The following is a 21,385-nucleotide window of genomic DNA, read 5'->3' on the forward strand; positions in this document are numbered from 1 at the left end:
CCTGCGGCTATCAGAAGGAGCTCTGGTAGCACATTGGTTAAAGCACTCAGCTGCTAACCGAAGGTCGGTGGTTTGTATCCACCAGCTACTCTGCTGGAGAAAGGTGTGGCCGTCTGCTTCGGTAAAGGTTACAGCCTTGGAAACCCTATGAGGCAGTTCTGCTCTGTCCTATAGGGTTGCTCTGAGTCGGAATGGACTCTACGGCAGTGGGTTTGGTGCTATCAGACCTCCTTCCCTACAGGGAAGGCTTTTAAAAAATCTCCAGTGGGTATAAAATCCCAATACATTCCCTCGTTTTTCCCTTTGTCCCCCTCTCTCTCTGTTTCCCTCAACATTTTCTTTTAAATTTTGATTTTTGGATAAAAAGCCCAGGCCAGCCTGTCTGCACCCTTTGCCAGCCTGTCTGCACCCTTTGGCAGACGGGCTGCGGGCTGCCAAGTCCTGATGGCCTCTGACGACAGAAGCGGACTCAGATCCTTGAGGTTCCCCTCGGCTTAGGGGGGACACTGCCTCTTCAGGCGTTTCTTCTTCTCCATCGCCAGTCGCAAGGCCTGAAGGAGCTTGTCGCTGTTATTCAGGATGTTGTACTCAGAGAGCTTCACCAGCTTGTCGAAGGCGGCCTCCGTGTACGTCAGCTCCTTGGTGGCGTAGGGAGTTTTGGGGCCATAAATATCAACCTGGCCCTGCTCCAGCTCTTCAGGGCTTCGCTCCACACCTGGGAGGTGACAGGGACTCACTGTAGATCCTGACTGTGTTAGGTTATAATGACCTGTTTATCTCCCCCAGAGGTCCACTCTGCACATAGACACACACACCCGCATGCAAGCATGCACACGTACTCTCACACACGCGCACAAACACCTTCAAGCTCTTCAGGGCGGGGACACATCTTATCCCTCTTAGGATTACCCCAGTGTCAAACACAGTGCCTGGCACATAGCTGGATGCCAATAAATGCTGAATGAATAAAAGGGTAGGGTGTGATTTGCCGCCACACAAGGCCTGTCTTGTCTTGCTTGCCAAAGCCAAGGCTGGCTAGGAACGGAGCTGAGGCAGGCTGTTAGAGCCAAGGCCAGCTATTTGAAGGCAGGCTACTGGAAGACTGCACGCTTCTGAAGACAGGACTCTTATTCCAAGGCCGGCTGGTGCTGGGAAGCCTGAGTGGAGGTGGCTTACCTGGGGCCTTGTACTTTTGGAAGGTGTTGTTGATGAGCGGGAAGAAAGCCACAATGGGGGCATCGGGCTCCTGGGGATTCTCCATCAGGTAGCATTCCTTGAGATCGTCTTCCTCGCCTTGCAGCTCATACTCGGGGAAGGGGATGTTCTGCACGGTGCAGTATTCACAGGTTTGTTTCATGGGCTAGAATATCACAGGAGGACATGCTTGAGTACCGGGATGAGGAAGGAAGAAACACAGCATTCATAGATCCAGGTTCCCGATTTCCCCAGCCACCGGCTCAGCTCCCCAGCCATTTTGCCTATGTGTCGTATTTTTAGAATAAAGCCGGGTCAGGACAGGGGTCTGAGGCAGTGGGTTGGTGCAGGTCCTACTGCGAGCTCCTTCCCCAAGTGAAATGGACACAAGCCCTTTCCACAGTGCCTCACCGACACACAGACCTGGGTAGATGCGGACAACAGGCTGGGAGGGTGGCCAGTGCTGAGCCACGCACAGCCGTGGCTGGTGCCCCTGTGGGACATGCATGGACTCTGAAATTGACTTCAAGTGTCTCCGGGCTGGAAAGGGCATGGAAAGGGCATCTTTATAGATCTGATATAACAGAAAGCACTGGACTGACAGTGTCAGAAGTCCCTTAGTTCTGCCCCTATTCCACTGCTCACTGGCTGTGTGACCTTCTGCAAGCCACTTACCCTCTCTGTGCCAGTTTCCTCATCTATATAACATGGGGTCACAGCGGTGACCTCAAAGAGCTGGTGTAGGGATCAAATGAGACGATGGCATGGGGACGTGTGCTGGGTCAGAATCACTTACAAACTGCAGTCACCATCATCTTTGTCGTTGTCCTTATCATCCTTGTGCACGCCCCCTTTCCTGGGCTTCAGGATAGAACTATTTTAAACTGGACCAAAAAATGGTTTCTATCCCTTAAAAAGGGCTAGAACTTTCTAAAAGTAATTAAAAATCAACAAAAACCTCTGGCCCTGGTTCGTTAGTGTAATTACACTGAGGATGGTGTTCCCTGGACATGTGTATGGGCGTGTGTGATTATTTGAAGTGGAATAAAGCGTTAGGATTGACTGGGCTCTTTTAAGGTTATTTTCTAAAACCTTTTTTTTTTTTTTTTTTTGCGGTTTTCAGAAGAATTGCTAGATATGGTAAAAGCTCCACTCCGAGAATAAACTCGAAATTTGCTGGTTGAGTTTACCTAAACCCCAGTCCCCACTGTGTGAGGGCCAGCTGGCTGCCCCCTCTAAAGTCTGGGTGTTCTGCTGGCACGCCATGCAATGTAGCGCCACTGTAAGAGTTTCTCTGATGCTCAGTCTTGGAGCCTGTGGGGGTACATGCCCACAAGCACTCCTGTGTCACAGCTGCTGAAACTGCCTGAGTTTTGTGGCCCCTTTGTGCTCTTGCTCAGGGTGAAGCCTATCTGTGCTGCACTTGCCTTGGTCTGGGACCCGGCACAGTAATTGAGGTGGATGATGAGGTCAGCTTTCCTGTCTGACCGTAGGAGCGGCGGATAGCTGGAGTTGACGAAGAACGCCGTATCCAGCAGGCACAAGTGGTTCACGGACCCCGTCAGCTGGTTTGGGAAGCCGTCGAGCACTGTATCTGAAAGCCAAGACTTCCAGTTACCAGCGTGCCCCAGCACCCTGCTCTCAGCGAGTGGTCGGGGCACTTGGTAGGGACGGAGTGCCCTCTGTGGAGCTCCTTCACCTTGGCCTGGGCCGCCAGCTCCCTCCCTTCTGCCAGGATACCCCTGGGCATCTCAGTGACTCTCTGGGTGAGCTGATGAAGAACAACATCATCTTAGGGCTTTAGCAAGTCTTGTATGGAATATGCACAGAAAACCCACTAAGACCAGCCACAGAGCTTGTAGGGTTTAAGATCATCTTATAAATTACTGCAAACCCTGGGCACAAACGTCTGCCCCAGACGGTGAGGACGAGAACTATCAGGCCAGGCTCTAGCAGCCATTTCAGGCTGTGGCCAATAAAATATCAGAGAAGGTGGAAAGTCAACTTCAGAGCCTTAGCGGGGCAGGGAGGAGGCACCAAATGGAATATGCAGGACCACGGTTTAAGGCCTGGTTCTCGTACTTACCCCTTGGGGGGTCTTGAGCTGGGTCATCCCGCCCAGCTCCAGGAGGCACCATGCACATCAAGTCTGTGAAAAAGGTGCCCCTGGAGCCCGGAGGCAGAAAGTTTTGCCATCCGCAAAATGTAGCCATCCCTGCCCTACCTCTCAGAGTTGTTGTAAGTCAATTAATTAAATACCCACACTGCTCCCTGATGCCAGACCTATGCCCTGTTCAGACACCATCAAATATGGAATACACTGTGGCTCATTCCCCGGACCATGTTCACTGGATCAGTCTACACCTGACATTATTACCCTGGTCTGAGAAGTTCTAGTCCTTTCTCTGTGGCAGCCTTGCCAGCCCCTTCTCCCTCCTCCAAACAGAGGCAGCCCTGGAGGAGAAGCCCAGGCTAGGTTACCTTTCCACTTGGAGAACTGGCTGTTCTGGAGATAGTTCGTGTGCACCTGCAGCCCCCGCGTGAAGTTGTGGAACTCAGACACAAAGGACCGGTGGGTGAGGATGTCGCGGAAAGTGTTGGACAGCCACGACCCTGGGATCACCACCGTGGTCTCCAGGACATTGGCATCACATTTGGGGATTTCAGGCAGGAGCGGCTCATCTTCTGCAGGGGAGAGAAGGGATGGGTCACAAGAGTTGGGGTCCCCAGATTGCCTGGTAAAGCACTAGCTGGCTGTCCTGGTGGTGGTGGTAATGGGGTGTCCCAGTTGTGAGTTTAGTTCACACTTTTCCTGTTGAGTTCCCAAGACCCTGGCCTTGGAACCAGCAGGACCCAAGTGAGAGAGACAGAACAAGGGCTGGGTAGTGGGGATGGGGAGGGAGGGGAGGTAGGCAAGGAGGGGTCCCAGGGAGATGTGGCATCTAGAAGAGAGACCTTCCGCTGTGCTCATGGATCCCCACGTTAGCTCTCCTGGGCACCCTGCCAGCTCTGTCACCTTCATTTCACATTGGTGTCACACTTCCCCATCAGACCACAGCTGGCCCTGCAGGCTTGCAGCTTAGCCCTGGCACAAGTGTCTCCACCTACAATCACTCCCCTCCAGGCAGATAAGCCTCTCTAGCCCTACCTGCCCTCCATCTCTGTGGGCCACAGGGTCTACATTGCAACACACAGCAGGTTGGACTGGTCCTCTCAGTTCATGATCCACCCCCCACCCACTTCACCCAAACATGAAGGGCAGCCAGTGGGTCACCCACCAATATCGTGCACTCTTTCCCTCGTCCATCTGTGGAAAAACTCCTCCGAGGTGTGGGACAGATTCCAGGCATCCAGCAGGTTCAGGGAGAAGATGCTGCTCCACAAACCTGGGGAAGAGGGCCAGGGGTGACAGCTTAGAGACAGGGGATGTCCAAGAGCCCCGGGCCCTACCTGCACATTGACTGGTTCTGCCTTGGTCTTGCTTCCCCTTCAAGCTGGGCTGCTCAGAGGATGGGAGAGACCCCAACCGCCGGCCCCACACAGATGACTGCTGATCCCCGGCCTTCAGCACTTCTCCTTCCCCTCAGTGCTGGGAGAGGGCTGTTGTTAGGTGCCATTGAGTCGGTTCCAACTCATAGTGACCATTTGTACAACAGAATGAAACACTGCCCGGTCCTGCACCATCCTCACAATTGTTTTTATGCTTGAACCCATTGTTGCAGCCACAGTGTCAATCCTTCTCATTGAGGGTCTTCCTCTTTTTTGCTACCCTCTACTTTACCAAGCATGATGTCCTTCTCCAGGGACTGGTCCCTCCTGATAACATGTCCAAAGTATGTGAGATGAAGTCTCGCCATCCTTGCTTCTAAGGACGATTCTGGCTGTACTTCTTCCAAGACAGATTTGTTCGTTCTTTTGGCAGTCCAAGGTTCGGAGAGGGTACAAAGGTGTATAAAGCACAGCCTCAGCAGGGACTTAATATGGACAAAGTGTGGGCTTCAAGTTCAAGTCCAGACTCCACCGCTTGCATAAGGCAATACACATGGTGAGCACTCAACAAATTAACGCTGTCTCTTATTATCATGGAGCCCTGGTGGCACAGTGGTTAAGAGCTCCGCTGCTAACCAGAAGGTTGGCAGTTGGAATCCATCAGCTGCTCCTTGGAAACCCGATGGGGCAGTTCTACTCTGTCCTGTAGGGTCACTATGAGTCGGAATTGACTTGATGGCAACGGGTTTGGGGTTTTTTTGGTTTCTTATTATCATGATTTTAAAATGTAACACATTAATAATAACACTCATGTAAGAGCTACCACATACATTGACCCCTCTGATCCTCTGTAAGTAGCATTTCCTCTTATGCTCAATTTACAGATGAGAAAAATTGAGGTTCAGAGAGATTAGCCTGAGTTTTAGCCAGCCTCGCACAGCTAATGAGTGAAGAGCCAGGGTTCAAGCCCAAGGGTCTTAACTACAGATCTTTGAACTACATGCTCAGTGAGTGGAGGGGACACACACAGAGGTGGTCAGAGGACACACAGGCCACTGTGGGCTGGGGGCTTCCAGGTGGGCTTCATGGAAAAAGTGGGGTTTGAGTTTGACTTTCTGGGAAGGCTTAGGGCGGGACAGATGGAGGGCTGATGTTGTTGTGTGCCGTCAAGTCGATTCCAACTTAGAGCGACCCTACAGGACAGGGTAGAACTGCCCCATAGGGTTTCCAAGGCTGTAATCTTTACGGAAGCTGATCTCCAGGTTTTTTCTACCGCGGAGCTGCTGGTGGGTTCAAACTGCTGACCTTTCGCTTAGCAAGCGAGCACTTAATCATTGTGCCACCAGGGCTCCTGAGACGGAGGATGGGGGTGGTGGTGCAGGACAACTAGTTTAAATAAGGTCATAGCTGTGGTTGAGGCTGTAGAAGTGGGTCTGCTTTCTTGAGGCTGTCCTTTGACAGATGTAGTTCATGTCCCTGCACTCAGAGGATCTGGCTTCAGGATCAGGGAGCACGGGGCAGGGAGCTGGGCCCGGCTCCCCCCGTGACTCTGCCCTTCACCCGGTGGTCCCTTCTGGCTGCTTGGATCCCATGGGCTGAGTAGGTCCCTGGACATAGGCATGCTGCTTCCTGGAGTCAGAGGGGGGAGGAGGTGGGAGCTGTAGAAGCTTCCACCTCAGCCTGCAACTCCTAGTCCAGCTCTGAGCCTACCCCAGGCTGACCGCTGGGAACCAGGGCATCAGGAGAGTCCTCTCTGGTTCCTAATGACTTGGGGGCCCCTGCTAGGTCCTTCTGGGCCCAAAGCAGGGAGATTGGGGTAGTCCCAGAGGCCTGTCTGGGGCTGGGTTTGGGAGCTTCTCCTGCTATTAGTCGATGCTGGCAAAAGCTAGAGGGTCCCATGCCCAAGGGCTAACGCAAACCAGCCCCGGCACCTGAGACAAGATCCTGGGGGAGTCGAGTGTGTCTCCCTGCCAGTCCTCCAACTCAAAGGTGGCACCTGGCCAGCATGGGACGGGGTGACCAGGGGAGACCCAGCCATCAGTCACCTAGCATGTAGCACATTCGTGACTCCGGGATCCTCTTCATCAGCCGCCCCATGAAGAATTCAGAGCCGAAGAGCTCGGCGGGGATGAAGGCCCCGTACTTCTGCAGGCCCACCTCATAGGGGGAGAACTCGCACCACTCTGCACAGAAAGCAGGAGGTCAGGGTGTCAGTCCCCGTCCAGGGCGCCACGCCGGGACAGCCACCCTCCCTCCTCACCACCTTGGAGAGTCTGGGACAGGGCACACGGGAGTATTGTCTGCTCTGCATGACAGCTTTGCAACTTGCAGGGCTAATTTGCTCCTCAAAGCCCAGAAAATGGGGACCAACAGTGACCCCGAAGCAGGGCAGGTCTCTAGAGTCCTCCTTCCCTTTGGGCAGCTTGAAAAACACCTAGGATCCCTTCCCTCCATGACCTTTATTTTCCCCAGCCCATGCATGGGGAAACACATGCCCAGGGGGGCCCCTGGACCCCACTCTGCCCCATGTGGCAGGGTGGGGCCCCGCCTTTTGATGTGGAGGTTGGCAAAGGTGTGGAGGGGCAAGGTGACCTGGAGGTGCTGTGTGCCTTTGCCTGCTGAGAAAGGACCCCCTCATTAGTCACTAGCCACCAGTGTTACCTCTGAAATCCTGGTTGCTTACAACATCCTTGACATTGATGGTGAGGTAGATGGGCAGGGGGTTCTGGCCTCGGCACAGAGCAGCTCGCTGCTCTGACAGTTTGCATTCATTTCTCTGTGGGGAGGGGAAGTGGTTAAGGAGAAGAAGCAGACAAGCAGTCTGGGGGTGGGGGGCAGCTCAAGATAAGGGAATGCTCTGGACCCCCGCAGCCCCATCCTGGCCTCTGAGCCCACTCGCGTGCTGTGTAAGCCCTGGCTGCACAAACTCACTCTTAAAATGTACCCACAGAATGAATCGCTGAGCTATCCACCACCCCATACACACAGCCTCGGTCCCTTAGACTCTGCCCCTGAGTCCCAGGCCTCCGCTTGGGGTCTCGGGCTGGAGGATGAGGGGGTTGTGTGGGAGAGGCCGCCACTTCCCCTCTTCATCCCCAATATCTCCCCCAACTCAGCCGCGTCAGCTCCACCTCTATCTGCCTGGCTGTTGGGCTCCCTCATAAAACTTGTTAAAAGTTTTTCTTTTTTTAAACGAAAGGCTTGGAAACCAGAGCCCTAGATGGCAGCCGAGGTCACTCTAATGGCCTGTCCCTTAGAGTGCTGTGCTGTGTAATCAGAGGGGGGAGCCCTGCAGCTCAGCCTGGTCGAAGGCCACCCCCAAAGCGAAACAGCCAGTGCAGGCGAGGCAGAAATGAGGTCTCAGAGGCCCAGGCTCTGACCCCAGGCCAAACAGCTGCCTGCCGGGTGACTGCCCATGGTTACCCAATGGTGTGAGGCCAGGGGACCTGTGCAGTAGAGTAAACCCATGTGGGGGCTGAACCTTGGGCCTCCTTTGAATGGCTAACGAGGTGCCAGTATAACTGGGCCCAGAGGTCTGGGCGACACAGAGCTGACGGTCCTGAAAGAGGAGGAAATTGCAGACTCGTGGAAGAGCGCAGTCCACACTCACTGCCCAGGGCTCCTGAGCGGAAGAGGCTGCTGCCCAGGCCCCAGGGGAAGAGCAGAGGCCTCTTGGGGTCAGACTTGCACCTCGCTTGGCCTGATGGCTCTCCAGCTTTCCCCAGATCCTGCCCCATCTTCTCACACAGGTTTCCTCTAATAGATTTTTACATGCTTCCTGCACGCAGGGTTGCACCTAAGCCACCCCCAACATGAGGATCCTAGTCGTGCTCTAAAGGGTTGGGAAGACAATCCCACTGTCTTCCTCCATCTTGCATTTGGGCACCTCACAGTTCTTACAGACTGAGGCTGCATCTGCAGGTCTAAGCTAAGTTCCTCCTGCTGCAATTTAAGTCCAGGTCTTCCTGATGAAGCCGAGCACCTACCTTGTCCCCCAGACAGGCCTCGATCAGCAGGCCCCAGAAGTCAGTAAAGGTGACTCTGTATCCTTCCTGGCTGCGCTGCCGGAGTTCCTCCCTGTATTTACAGAGCTGGTCTGGGAACAGGGCCGGTAGCTTGTCCTTGACTGCATGCCTCCGGGCCTCAAAGATGGCAGGCTCCAGGTTTTTGCAGGACCATTCGGGGTCTTGGTACAAGGTAGCCATGGTCCTGGAGCGAAACAGGCACACTGATAAGGCTGACCCAGCCCTGGTCCAATCAACCCTGGACCCTGGCGGGAGAGAAGGTGGGCAAGTCAGTGGAAGCCCTGACATTCCAGGAGAGGAGCTGGGAGGAAAGGGGGTGAGGCAGAAGCCTGGTGGGTGAGGAACGAACGTTATATGACTCATAACCACAATTACTATAATTTCTTGAATGCCTACTGTGTACCAGGTACAGCATATAGGTTAAGAGTGAGGATGCTGGACCCAGATCTTCTCAGGTTCAAAACCAGCCTCTGCTACTCATTAGCTGTGTGATCTGGGGCAAGTTACTTAACTTCTCTTCACCTCAGTTTCCACATCTGTGGAATGGGGATAATTAAGATAATAGTACCTACCTCATAGCGTTATTGCGAAGATTAAATGAGTCACTGTAATGTAAAGTGGTTAGAACAGTGCCTGGCACAAGACAAGTGCTGTGTCGTGGAGTAGTGGTGCCAACATTTGAACCCAGGCTCACATGATTCCAAATCAGGATTCCTGATTCCAAATTTTGGGCTCTTCTACTTTACCACACCAGTTCCCATAAATATGGATGCTGGCTAAAGATTTATTTTCCCTTCTTCTTCTTAATTATATGCGGGCAGTGGGAAAAAGTGAAACAAACATGGGGACTCCCAGCCCTGGGCGTTGGCCTCTGTCTGCCCCTTTGCCTGGATACGGCTTTTCTCCATTTACGTCATTGTTACTTTTATACTTTAAGAAGTCTTCAAAAACTATTAAAAATGGTTGTTTCGACAAGAATACTTCCCAGGGTTTTCCCTCTACCCTCCGAGCCTCAGCCTGGCCAACCCCCAGTCACTCCCCCTCTCCTGCCTGGCCCTGCAGTAGGCCAGGAGGATGCGGGTGCCCCTCGGCCCTGATGGAGGCAGCTTGCTCCCTAACTTACTACCCACCCACAGGCGTTCATTTAACATGGAGGTTATGAACAGGGGCCCTAGAGTCGAATGGCCTGTGTTCAAATCCCAGCTCTACCACTTATTGGCTGAGTGACTCTGGGCAAATTACTTGGCTTCTCTGTGCCTTTGTTTCCTCAGCTCTAAAATAAGCATAAACAACACTTTCCTCACAGAGTGATGATCTATAGACAGCAGTCACCACAGTGCTTGGTGCAGAGTCAGTGCTTAATAACTGTCAGCCATTCCTCTGTCCCACCTGGGCTGAAGCCTCTGGCCTCCTGACAGGAGGGCCTGGTATCAGGAGCGCTGGGGTTACCTAGGGAGAGTTCCCATCCTCTTATTCAAGTGAGAGTTATCCAGGATGAGAGACATATGAGGGGCACAGCGTGGGGGCTCACAGGCCTGTCAGCCATGGACAGAATAATGCTCAGCCTTGGCCGCAAGGTCTTGAGTGGTTCTGGGGTGCCAGCCATCCTGGACCAGGGCTGCATTAGGACTTTTGTGGGCCCTAGGCACTTTGCCTTCGTGAGCTCCGTTCTCCATTAATTTAAAAAAAAAAAAAAAGTTTTATTACTGTGTTGGTATAAAGACAAATATATTAATCCTATTTATTAAAACATTTTTATCAAATAAAAAATAAATCAATTAAAAAACATTTTCTTCAACCTAGAAGTTCCTTTCTTCTTCTGATTTTAAAATAAAACGCTTTCATGGGTCCCTACCACACCAGTGTTAAGGGCCCTGGGAGCTGTGCTCCTGTGTGTCAGCCGACCTTACCCTGGACTCACCAGCAGGGGCAGCAGTGGGGACTGAGGAGGCGGTGCCGGCAGCAGGGCCCCGTCCCCTCCCCTGCAGGCTGGCCTAGGAAGCTTGGCAGGGCACAGGGAGTGGGCAGGGGAGGGATGATGGGTCTGGAGTGTGGGCAGCCAGAGCAGCTGCTGGGTGAGCCCCCACCCAGCCTGGGGGACTTGGCACAGCCTCCAGTGCGGGTGGCTGCAGGATGGGATCAGTGCCACCAGAGGTCCACCCATAGTTGGCTACCACACTCCTGGGTTCCTGCCACAGCCCCAGGGAAATAGTAACGTGAGTAATGGCCACCATGTACGGTGTATCCTGTCCAGTATTGGGTGGAGCCTCTCACAACAACCCCCTGAGGTAAGCGCTATTGTTAACCCCACTTTACAGGTGCAGAAACAGCCTCAGAGCAGTTAAACTGAAGGCCCAAGGTCACACAGCTGTCCAGGCTGACTCACTCTAACCAGTGTATGGGGCAGGGATGGATTTACCCAACGAGCAAGATAAGCACGTGCTTAGGGCATCAACAAAACAGCAGCACCAGCTGTTCAGAGCAAAGACCCACTGATGCCAAGCAGACAGGACACAAGGAAAAGTGAGCACTGCAAGTGGAAGGGAACTGACAGGACACTAAATAAAACTGATAGCAGCCCCAGTGCGTGAGAATGTGCCTGCTGGTAATACAGTTCACGCAGGGCCACGAGGAGGCCCACACTCAAAGCTGTTTAAGCGATGAGGCCCCTACCACTTCAACACCTTCGTTGACATCTGTCTCCTACAGTCCCAGCCCACTGCTCACCACACTGCTCACCCTCTGATTTCACTCTGCGCACACACGTACCCACACACACGTGCACACACTCCCCTCTTCTGTGGGCGTCTTGAAAATACACTATTTCTTTCTAATAAACAAAGGTGGGGGCGATCACCAGAATTTTACCTTGATTGTCGAAACGACCAAGTTCACCGACTCATTTTCTTTGTTGGAGAATATGTGGAGTATTCTTTTTGTAGAAAACATGGTTTATAGTAAAAATCTTAGTACCCCGCATCCACTAAAAATTTTATAATCTAGTTCGTCTCATTCCGCTAAAATGACGTACACCACTTCTACTTTCAATTTCTAATACCTTAGTTGCATTGAAAAAGAAGTTACATCATGGATAGCTAAGACACACACACACATATATATACATATATAACTCACACATCCCGTTTGAATGCGTGAGTAAGCAGAGGAGGGACACCACAGATTATTAGTGTTTAGGGCCCTCACGTGCCTTAATGCGGCCGTGGTGTTGGGGGAGAGGGGCTTCACCAGAGACACAGGCTAGCCTGTTTGCTGCTTACTCTGGGCTCCACCAGAAGGTGGCTCTGGGCTCCTTACCAGGTGGCCCCTGACAGGCCAGTGATGTAGCTAGCACAGTTCAGGAGGTTCAGCTTCTGTAGCCCCAGCAGGTGGCCGTACATGGAGGTCATGGATCTTGACCCTCCCCCAGTGGCCATGATGGCTATCAGCGGTACCTGGGGCACACAGAGGCAGACTGTTGGGGAGTGCTGCAGACAGACAGCCGTCAGAAGCAACGGTGGCAACAGAGAGCAGAGAGTGGGCCATGAGAGACGGGCAGAGCACGGGCCACCTGGTGGGCCCAGGAGCAGCCCTTCACTCCAAACCCAATGGCTGGTGTCAGCAAAGTCACTCTGAAGCCTTACAAACCAAAATATCAAACCTATCGCCGTCAAGTAGACTCTGACTCATGGCGACCTCATGTTACAGAGTAGAGCTGCTCCATAGGGTTTTCTTGGCTGTAATATTTACAGAAGCAGATTGCTAGGCCTTTCTTCCACGGCGCCCCGGGGTGAGTTCGAACCGCCAACCTTTAGGTTTGTAGTGGAGTGCAAACTGTTTGCACCACCAGGGACCTAACAAAGTCTTACACAGGGTTTGGCAAATCACAGAATGGCTGAAAGAGTGCTCAGCACAGTTAATCTAGCTGTGATTAATCCAGGTTAGTAGCTGAGCACTTCCCTGTTGTGCCCCTAGGGCTCTCTCTCTCTCTATATATATATATGTATATGCGCCATCCTCATAATCATTATGCTTGAGCCCATTGTTGCAGCCACTGTGTCAATACCTCTCAATCGGGAAGAATATTCACCCAAGTGCTAACAGTGGTTCTCTCTTAGCCGTAGGGTTAAAGTGATTCTTAGTCTTATTTTCTTCTTTGTGTTTTCTGAAATGTTTGCTATAAACAGAAAAGCAAAGAAGCTATTTGCATAGTCTGTGTGTGTGCAGCGTTAAAGCACCTCGTGGGAAAGGAACCCCAAGTACACAGTTGAGTCACCAGGAACCTAGAACCTCAGCAGTGAAGGCAAACCTGAAAGGCAGTGCCAAGGCCACCCTGTGGCAGGGAAGGATTTGGGATGGCTGGCAGGGCATGGTGTTGGAAGGGCAAGCTTGGCTCAGAGTGGGCACTGAGCCCAGGCTGGCAGAGCTCTGCCCACCCACCTCGTCCGCCTGCAGGTCCTCCTCCAGCTGTAGCACCTGCTTCAGTGCCTCAGCCACCACCACCTTCCGCTTCTCCAGGAACTCCAGCTCTGCTGGGCACAGGCTGTAGCCCAGCCGCACATCCGGCACCTCGGGGCTGCAGGGAGAAGGGACCCTGGCTGATGGCGCCTGTGGACACCATCTCCATGGGAAGACATGGCTTTAGAGTCAGTTGGATCTAGACTTGAAGCGTGATTCTGCCAGGTACCACTTCTGTGACTTTGGGTCTGTGCTTTCTCATCTGTAAAATGGGACTAATCATGCCCAGCTCCCCGCACTGTCTTTAGCACTGAATGAGCTAACGAATGTAAAGTCCACAAAGCTTAGCCAGCACACTGTAAGCAGGTACTCAACCAAAAGAACTGCTGGTACTCATATTAGGTGCTCATAGAACCCTCTGCCTCCTTAGTAAGAACTGGAAAGTCCAGAAAGTCTTCCCCTGGGCGTCTTCTACAGCTGGAGGCCAGACATGGGCAACAAGAGACCCTGGGAAATTCTCTGGATGCAGCTTTTCTGAGCTATAGAGACAATGTTCCTGTTGCTGTGGAGCTCAAGTTCTTGCTCCCAGAATAACGATCCTCCTATGTGTTTGTGCAGTTGACAAAAATGCTTCACATTCCTGATCTGCCTGTGCCATCCCCACGGATCTGCGAGGCAGGTGGGGCAGGAGCTGTTGCACCATGACCAACACTTGCCATCCTTCCGTCACATCCCTGCCCTGAACACGTCCAGGCTCCTGGCTGGCCTCCAAGACCCTGCCTGACCTGTGTAACCCCATCTCTCATTACTTCTGGAAGGGCCTCTCAGGCTCTCAGAGTCCCCAGGAGCAATCCCATCTCGGAGCCTCCCACAGGGTGGCCTTCACTGGAAGCATCCTCCCTCTGCCCACCCTCATCCTCAATCCTCCAAGGCCCAGCTCCCTAGTGACTCAGGGTCAACAGACCTGAACAGTTTCTGACCTAGTCTTGGCTCACTGACAAGGGCATATCTCCTTGAAGGTGGGTCTGGGAGCTCCTCCCATCATATTTCCTCCATGTCTAGCACAGAACTGCAGACAAGGCTGGGGGCGTATAACTCTTTCTTTGGCCTCAACAAGGAATGAATAATAATACAATAGTAATAACATTAGTCGACATTTGCTGAGCGTCCCACTTGCCCACAGATTACTGAGTACTTTCGATGTGTTTTCTCTCTGGGTCCTCAAAGCAGCTCAGCAGTGTGCAGTATTCTTGTGACTGATCCCAATTTACGGATAAGGAAAACTGAGACTTAGACGGGTTACATAACTTGTCCAAGGACCAACAGCTAAGCAAATTGTAAGTGGAAGTTATGGTCAATTGATTTTTGCCAAGGGTGCCAAGATAATTCAGTGGGGGAAAGAATAATCTTTTCAACAGATGATGCTGGGACAATTGAGCAACTGCATGCAAAAGAATGAAGTTTGTCCCCTACCTCACCCTGTATATAAAAATTAACTCAAAGTTGATCATCGACATAAATGTAAGAGCTAAAACTATAAAACTCTTAGAAAAAATAAAGGAGTACATGACCTTGGGTTAGGCAAAGCCTTCTTAGAGAAAACACTAAAAGCATACGTGACAAAAGAAAAATAGATAAATTGGACTTCGTTAAAATTTAAAAATTTTGTGCTTCAAAGGACACCATCAAGAAAGTGAAGAGACAACCCACAGGATGGGAGAAAATATTTACAAAACATGTATCTGATAATGAACTTATATCCAGAATATCCAAAGAATGCTTATAACTCAATAATAAAGAGATAACCCAATTTAAAAATGGGCAAAGGATTTGGATAGACATTTCTCCAAAGAAGATATACCATTGGCCAATATGCACATAAAAAGATGCTCAACATCATTAGCCATCAGGGAAATGCAAATCAAAACCACAGTGAGATGCCACTTTACAGCCACTAGGATGGCTATAGAACAAACCAAAACAAAAAATCGACAGTAAGTGTTGATGAGGATGTGGAGAAATCGGAACCCTCACACACTGCTGGTGGGAGTGTAAAACAGTGCAACCCCTTTGAACACAGTCTGGAAGTTTCTCACAAAAAGTTAAACATGGAGGCACCACGTTGTTGTTAGATGCTGTCAAGTTGATTCCAACTCATAGCGACCCTGTAGGACAGAGTAGAACTGCCCCATAGGGTTTCCAAGGAGTGGCTGGTGGATTTGAACTGCCAACCTTTTGGTCGGCAGCCGAGCTCTTAACCACTACACCACCAGGGAGGTGCCATATGACCCAGCAATTTCACTTCTTAATACCCAAGAGAATTTAAAACATATGTCTACACAAAAAACTGTGTACAAATGTTCATAACAGCATTATTTATACAGTCAAAAAGTAGAAACAACTCAAATGTACATCAATAATGCAAAGATAAATAAAATGTGGTCTAGCCACACAATGGAATATTATTCATCCATAAAGAGGGATGAGGTGCTGATATATGCTCCACCGTAGGTGAACTTTAAAACCATTATGATGAATGAAGGAAAAAGAAACCCAAACTCGTTGCCATCGAGTCGATTCTGACTCATGGTGACCTCATATGTTACAGAGCAGAACTGATCCATAGGGTTTTCTTGGCTGTAATTTATGGAGGCAGATTGCCAGGCCTTTCTTCTGCAGTGCCAATGGAAGGATTCAAACTGCCAACCTGTAGGTTAGCAGACGAATGCAAACTGTTTGCTCCACCCAGGGACCTAAGCCAGTCGCAAAAGATCATCTGTTGTACAATTCCATTTATATGAATGTCCAGAATAGGCAAATCCGTAGAGACAGAAAATAGATTAGCGGTTGCCTGGGACTGGGGGGTGGGGGGTGGGGGGCAATGGTTAAGAGCTTGGCTGCTAACCAAAAGGTCGACAGTTCAAATCCACTAGCCGCTCCTTGGAAACCCTATGGGGCAGTTCTACTCTGTCCTATAGGGTTGCTATGAGTCGGAATCGACTCGATGGCAATGCGTTTGGTTTGGTTTAGAGTTGGGGGAGTAAGAGGAAAATGAGGAATGACTGTAATGGGTATGGGGTTTCTTTTTGGGGTGATGAATATTTTCTCAAATTTGGTAGTGGTGATGGTAGTACAACTCTGTAACTATACTAAAAACCACCGAATTGTTCACTTCCGAGGGTGGATTTTATGGAATATGAATTCTATCTCCCTAAAGCAGTTATTAAAAAAAATTATAAATGGCAGACCTCAAACCTAGTCAGACACCAAAGTCCATACCTGTAGTTTCTAGGGTGCCATGCCTGGCAGGTAGTGAGGGCAACAAAGATGCATAAGGAGGAGGCTCAATTTTAGGCCAGTTTGGTTAGTCTTTATGCTCAGGGACACACAGAAAAAAAAAAATATATATACACATATATATGTATATATATGTTGCTTACTGCCACTTCTTAACCAGAAACCCTCATCCCTAGCCTTTCTCTGGAAGGGGAGTGGAGTAGAAGCAGCACCAGCAGGAGTCCCTGCTTGTGGTTCAAGAGGAGGTACCCAGGCAGGGGGTGGAAGGCAGGATGCAGAGGGAACTCGACCCGGCAGGGATGGGGGTGATGGATGGGTCTGGCACCCTGTCCAAGGCCTCTGCTGCCCAACTGCTTCTCTCCCCTTATCCCCAGACTCTGCCACACAACCACCCGTGGGCTCAGCCCAGGAGCTGAAGCCCTACCGGGGGATGCAAGTTTGAGACGGGGTGGTTAAAGTTTGCCAAGGCTTCTGTACCTTTCCTCATCATCAGTGACGGGGAGGAACTAGGGGCCCAGCTATGAGTAGGTGGGTTTCAGGCTGCTGGATAGGAATGTACAGGGAGGAGAGTTATGGGCAAGTTATGGTTCCTTTCCTAGCACCTCTTCAGGCGCCAGCAGGCTACAGGATACTTTACCAGTCTGTAGACTTCATGTGTAATTCACAGTTCTCACCCTGGGGACCAAGAGATGAAAGGCTTGTCAGGGGTGATGATTCAGAGCCAAGTGATCCTAATCTAAGATATGGAGACTCACCACACTGCTCACCCTCTGATTTCACTCTGCGCACACACACACACACACACACACACACACACATGCACACACTCCCCTCTTCTGTACATTATCCACCCCCCCATCTGAAGCTCATTAGTCTCCCGCCCCACACAAGGCTCCTCTATCCTGCCTGAGAGAGACCCCCATGAGCCTCCTCCCCCATATGCCCTTTAGGGTCTCCCCATCTCCCTGCCCCAGGAGCTCCAGACCAAACTGCTCAGGGGCCCTTCCCAGACCCGGGCCCTCACCACAGGCAGGGTCACCGCCTGGCTGTCAGGAAGGCAGTCCAGGGGCTGGCAGATGGGGCCGCTCTTCTTGCGCCTGCTGCAGCAGCAAAGCTGGAAGGACGGGAGGGCTCTGTGAGGGGGTGTGGGGCTCTCTGGCAGGCCTGCCTGCACGGCCCCCCACGTCCCCCACTGCCCCGCCGCGTACCTCATAGCTCCTGTGGCTCTTGGGCAGTTCCACTTGCAGCTGGGGCTGGAAGTACTTGGGGTAGTGGAAGCGGGAAGGGTTTGGGCTGCAGGGCTCCAGGCAGGGCAAGATGCGCTGGGTGTGTTCAAAGGACTCGCTCACAGTCACCAAGAAGCCCTTCTCTGGAAGAGAGGACAGGAGGGCTGAGACGCCTGGGGCCGGGCCCAGGTAGCCTCCCACTCACCACAACTTGACCCAGCAAAAAGCCGAACTGGAGGTGCCCAGGACAGGGGCTTAGAGTCACCCGGGCCCTGGTGAAAATACTGATGACCAGGACCCACCCCTAGAGGTCCTCACTCTGAAGGTCAGGGCCCGGCCCAGAAGTCTGCTTTTTAACAAGGGCTGTGTCTGTGAGCTGACAAATGTGGTCTCTAGAAAACCCTCTAAGACGCTGAGGGGTCCTCTGGACTGGGCTTTGCCAGGAGACACCCCAAAGTTACTCCCGACTGCAGAGAAAGCAGGACTGCCCACACCACCAGTTTAGAGTAGAGGCCTCTCCCTCCCCCACCCCCTCTCTGCAGGGGTGTTGCTCCCCTGCAGGGACAAGGTGGGAAGCCTTGCATGGGAGGGCTGGATAGGCAGTGAGACCAAGAGGCTCATTTCTGTGGATCGCTTAGGTCTCTTCCAGCTAGAAAATGCTATGACTTCTATGCATTATAATCTGGCTGGTGGAAGGACACAGCTAGAGGGCCCCCGAGGGTTGTCAGTGTCTGCCCACCCCAGGTGCTGGCCACAGCACTAGACCCCATGATCCCCTGGGCCTGGCTGGGGGCACGGCATGGGCCCTGGGTGGCAGAGCAAGCAGGCAGTGCTGCTCTGGGCACTAGTCAGGCTCCCCAGGAGGAACATGTCCTTTATGAGGCCAGCGGGGGAGCCGGGAGCTATGCGCCTGAGGGTGAGGAATCTCAAGCTTTGGCAGCCCTGGGCCAGCTGACCAAGTTGGCAGGGTTTGCAAGGAGTTCTCCCCTCCTCCCCAGCAGGCAGAGGGCTAAACAGCTCACTTTTCCTTCTCTTCCTCGGACGCCTGGCTTCTGCGTGAACCTCCAAACAGGAGACTTGCCGGGACTGTAACAAAGGAAGGAGAGGCACGGAGACTCTGAGCACAGGCCGGCCCCTCCTTCTTCCGGACCAAAGAGAGGTAAGGAAGCGAGAGAGGATAAATACGGTGACGGTCTGAATTTGGGTTGACTCCAGGGGACTCTGGGGATGCTGACCCCATTTTCTGAACCCAACTAAGGCATGCCGTCTTACTCAGAGATAGAATATTTGAAAATGAAGCTGTCCTGTGAAATTTAGGATGTACATTCACCATTTGCTAACTATTTGCTGTTGAGTCAACTCTGACTCATGGTGACCCCATGTGTGTCAGAGTAGAACTGTGCTCCAAAGGGTTTTCAATGGCTGATTTTTCAGAAGTGGATCACCAGGCCTTTCTTCCAAAGTGCCTCTGGGTGAACTTGAACCTCCAGCTTTTCAGTTAGCAGCCAAGTGTGTTAAACCTTCGCACTACGCAGGGACTCCCCCCATTTGCTGGGGGTCATGTTTTCAGGGGTAGGTCAGTGATTTAAACCTGATCCACAGTGTTTTGATCTGAAACAAAAAGAAGAAATGTTCAGCTCTGGGCTCTGCAAGTGGGAACTTCCAACAAAATAACTTCTCAAGAAGCAGAGGCAGGTCACAGTCCATTGCCACAAACTCCCAAAGACTCTGAGTTTTGGAGAAGGGTCTCCTTGGACCCTGGGGCATTGGATGCGTTTAATTGAAATAGCTGTACCAACAGCTGAACTGCAAAAATCGTTTTACACTGGACACGTGTGTGTAGAGGAATTGAGGTTGTGAAGGACAGGACTGAGCATGGGAGGAGGCTGCCTCTAGTGAGCGCTTTTAATGGGGAGGTTCCCAGGAAGAGGAGCTGTCTTTGTGGGGCATGGGATGCTGGGCCAGGAGGATGTCCCAGCTACCTCCTCCTCAGCTGCAGGAGCCCAGGCTCTGCCCCATCCCTGTCTGCACCCCATCTGGCTGGCCTCAGTGAGTCTGACTCAGGAGGGGACCAGGGTCAAAGCTGGACCCAATGTCCTCTCCCACAGTTCAGTTTCCCCTGAGAACAGCAGCCAGACTTGGCCTCTGGAGCTACAGGAACCCGGAAGGTCACTTACCACTAGAACGCCATTGGTGAGGAGGGTCTCAGGTGCAGAGGGACTGACAAACAAAACGAGAGCTTCTGGTCAGTGATATCATTCTTGACTGATTTCTCACGAAGGTGATGAAGAGTATGAATAGGGTCAATAGTGCAATAGCGGTGTCTATAGCTTTCTTGCTCCTCATGAAAAATACTGGCTTATAGACTTGTGGGTTGTCAAGGAAAAAACTGGCATCCGTGTTAAATAGACTGTCCAGAAAAAAATAAATCTATAGGCAGAAGAGGTAGAGATTTCTCTAATTCTCTCTTCCTTTCTCGCTCTCTCTCTCTCTTCCTCTTTCTTCTGGATAACTTCTCTTTGGGTCCAACCAAGCAGGTTGCAAGAAATGGCTGGAGCCCACCAATCAGAGCAGACTGTAACAGTTCTGATGACAAAAATGACTCATTCTGCCCTTTATTTAATGCATGCATGTTACAAACATTCTGACCCAGCCAGAGAGGCAGAGAGGGGCCTGGTGGGTGTTGGAGGTAATTGTTCTTGTGTTACAAAGCCAAGAAAATAGGCCTCCAAAGTTACAATTAGCCTCTGGGGGTCCAGAGCTTTCCTCACCAAAATCAAGCCCAAGGTGACTGCGTCCCGAGATTCATTACCAATTTTGACATATTTCATTTTGCAAGCCACTTTCTAATTCAGCCAAGGACTTTCTCTCCTGAAAGTCCTGTCAAACCAGGAACTAGAGGAGAGAGCCCCAGATTTGCTTCACCGTGATAGGAGTAAAGTTGATCTTAATTTGTCAATCAGCTGTTGATGGGAAATGAGGCACCTCAGATGGTTTCAAGAACCTCTAGGCACAGGGTTCTCCCAAAGGGATTTGACAGCCCTCTTGTTCTATCTTGTACTTCTCAAACTCCCAGCCCCAGGCCATCAGAGTACAGGGGGCTCAGCCCTGGGGGATAAGACGGAGGCAAAGCTGGTGGCCTGATTACAAGGCACACTGCCCTCCTGGGGAGAGGCTTCTCCCCTCCCTCCCCGCCCTTTCTCTTCCTTCTTTGTCCTCTTCTCCTTCCCATCCTCTGGCTCTGTGATCCAATTCTCCAGTTCCCAGCATGGCCACACCTCCAGGACCCTAACTTTAAATGATGGGAAATAGCCCCATGGTTGGGCCTGACTTGGTCCAGAGCCAGTGCAGAGGGGGACAGCTTCTGCTTTAGATCAAGGTTTATGGTCAGGGTGGAGACCCCTTGGTCCTGACCTCTTTTCTCAGCTGGGCCTCAACAAGATCACCATCATCATGGTGGCAGGAATACTACCTAGAGGCCACCTCGGGAGTGCAGGGGAACTGAGGCAGGCTTAACTAGCCTAAGCAGTAGTCCTCATCCTGGCCACACATTATAATCCCATGGCGGGGGTTGGGGGGCGGCAAGGGAGGCTTTAATTAATTAATTATTTATTTATATTGTACTTTAGATGAAGGTTTACAGAACAAATAGTTTCTCATTAAACAGTTAGTACACATATTGTTTTATGACATTGGTTA

General features: G+C 51.6%; 1 protein-coding gene across 1 annotated transcript in view; it reads right to left on the reverse strand.

The window, feature by feature from the left end:
- Window positions 1-494: 494 nt before the first annotated feature.
- PLA2G4E (phospholipase A2 group IVE) overlaps window positions 495-21,385 on the reverse strand; it is a 67,031-nt gene continuing 46,140 nt past the window's right edge. The window contains exons 6-20 of the mRNA XM_004380656.2: window positions 19,864-19,906; window positions 18,709-18,772; window positions 17,669-17,829; window positions 17,485-17,574; window positions 17,098-17,135; window positions 13,146-13,281; window positions 12,024-12,160; window positions 8,670-8,892; window positions 7,345-7,459; window positions 6,729-6,866; window positions 4,473-4,580; window positions 3,676-3,879; window positions 2,622-2,788; window positions 1,177-1,360; window positions 495-715 (exon numbers count right to left, since the gene is read on the reverse strand). Coding sequence (XP_004380713.1) covers window positions 495-715; window positions 1,177-1,360; window positions 2,622-2,788; window positions 3,676-3,879; window positions 4,473-4,580; window positions 6,729-6,866; window positions 7,345-7,459; window positions 8,670-8,892; window positions 12,024-12,160; window positions 13,146-13,281; window positions 17,098-17,135; window positions 17,485-17,574; window positions 17,669-17,829; window positions 18,709-18,772; window positions 19,864-19,906 — 2,029 coding nt within the window. The remainder of the gene's footprint in view (window positions 716-1,176; window positions 1,361-2,621; window positions 2,789-3,675; window positions 3,880-4,472; window positions 4,581-6,728; window positions 6,867-7,344; window positions 7,460-8,669; window positions 8,893-12,023; window positions 12,161-13,145; window positions 13,282-17,097; window positions 17,136-17,484; window positions 17,575-17,668; window positions 17,830-18,708; window positions 18,773-19,863; window positions 19,907-21,385) is intronic.

The sequence above is a fragment of the Trichechus manatus genome, unplaced genomic scaffold (assembly GCF_000243295.1).
Source record: "Trichechus manatus latirostris isolate Lorelei unplaced genomic scaffold, TriManLat1.0 scaffold00076, whole genome shotgun sequence".
Taxonomy (NCBI): domain Eukaryota; kingdom Metazoa; phylum Chordata; class Mammalia; order Sirenia; family Trichechidae; genus Trichechus; species Trichechus manatus.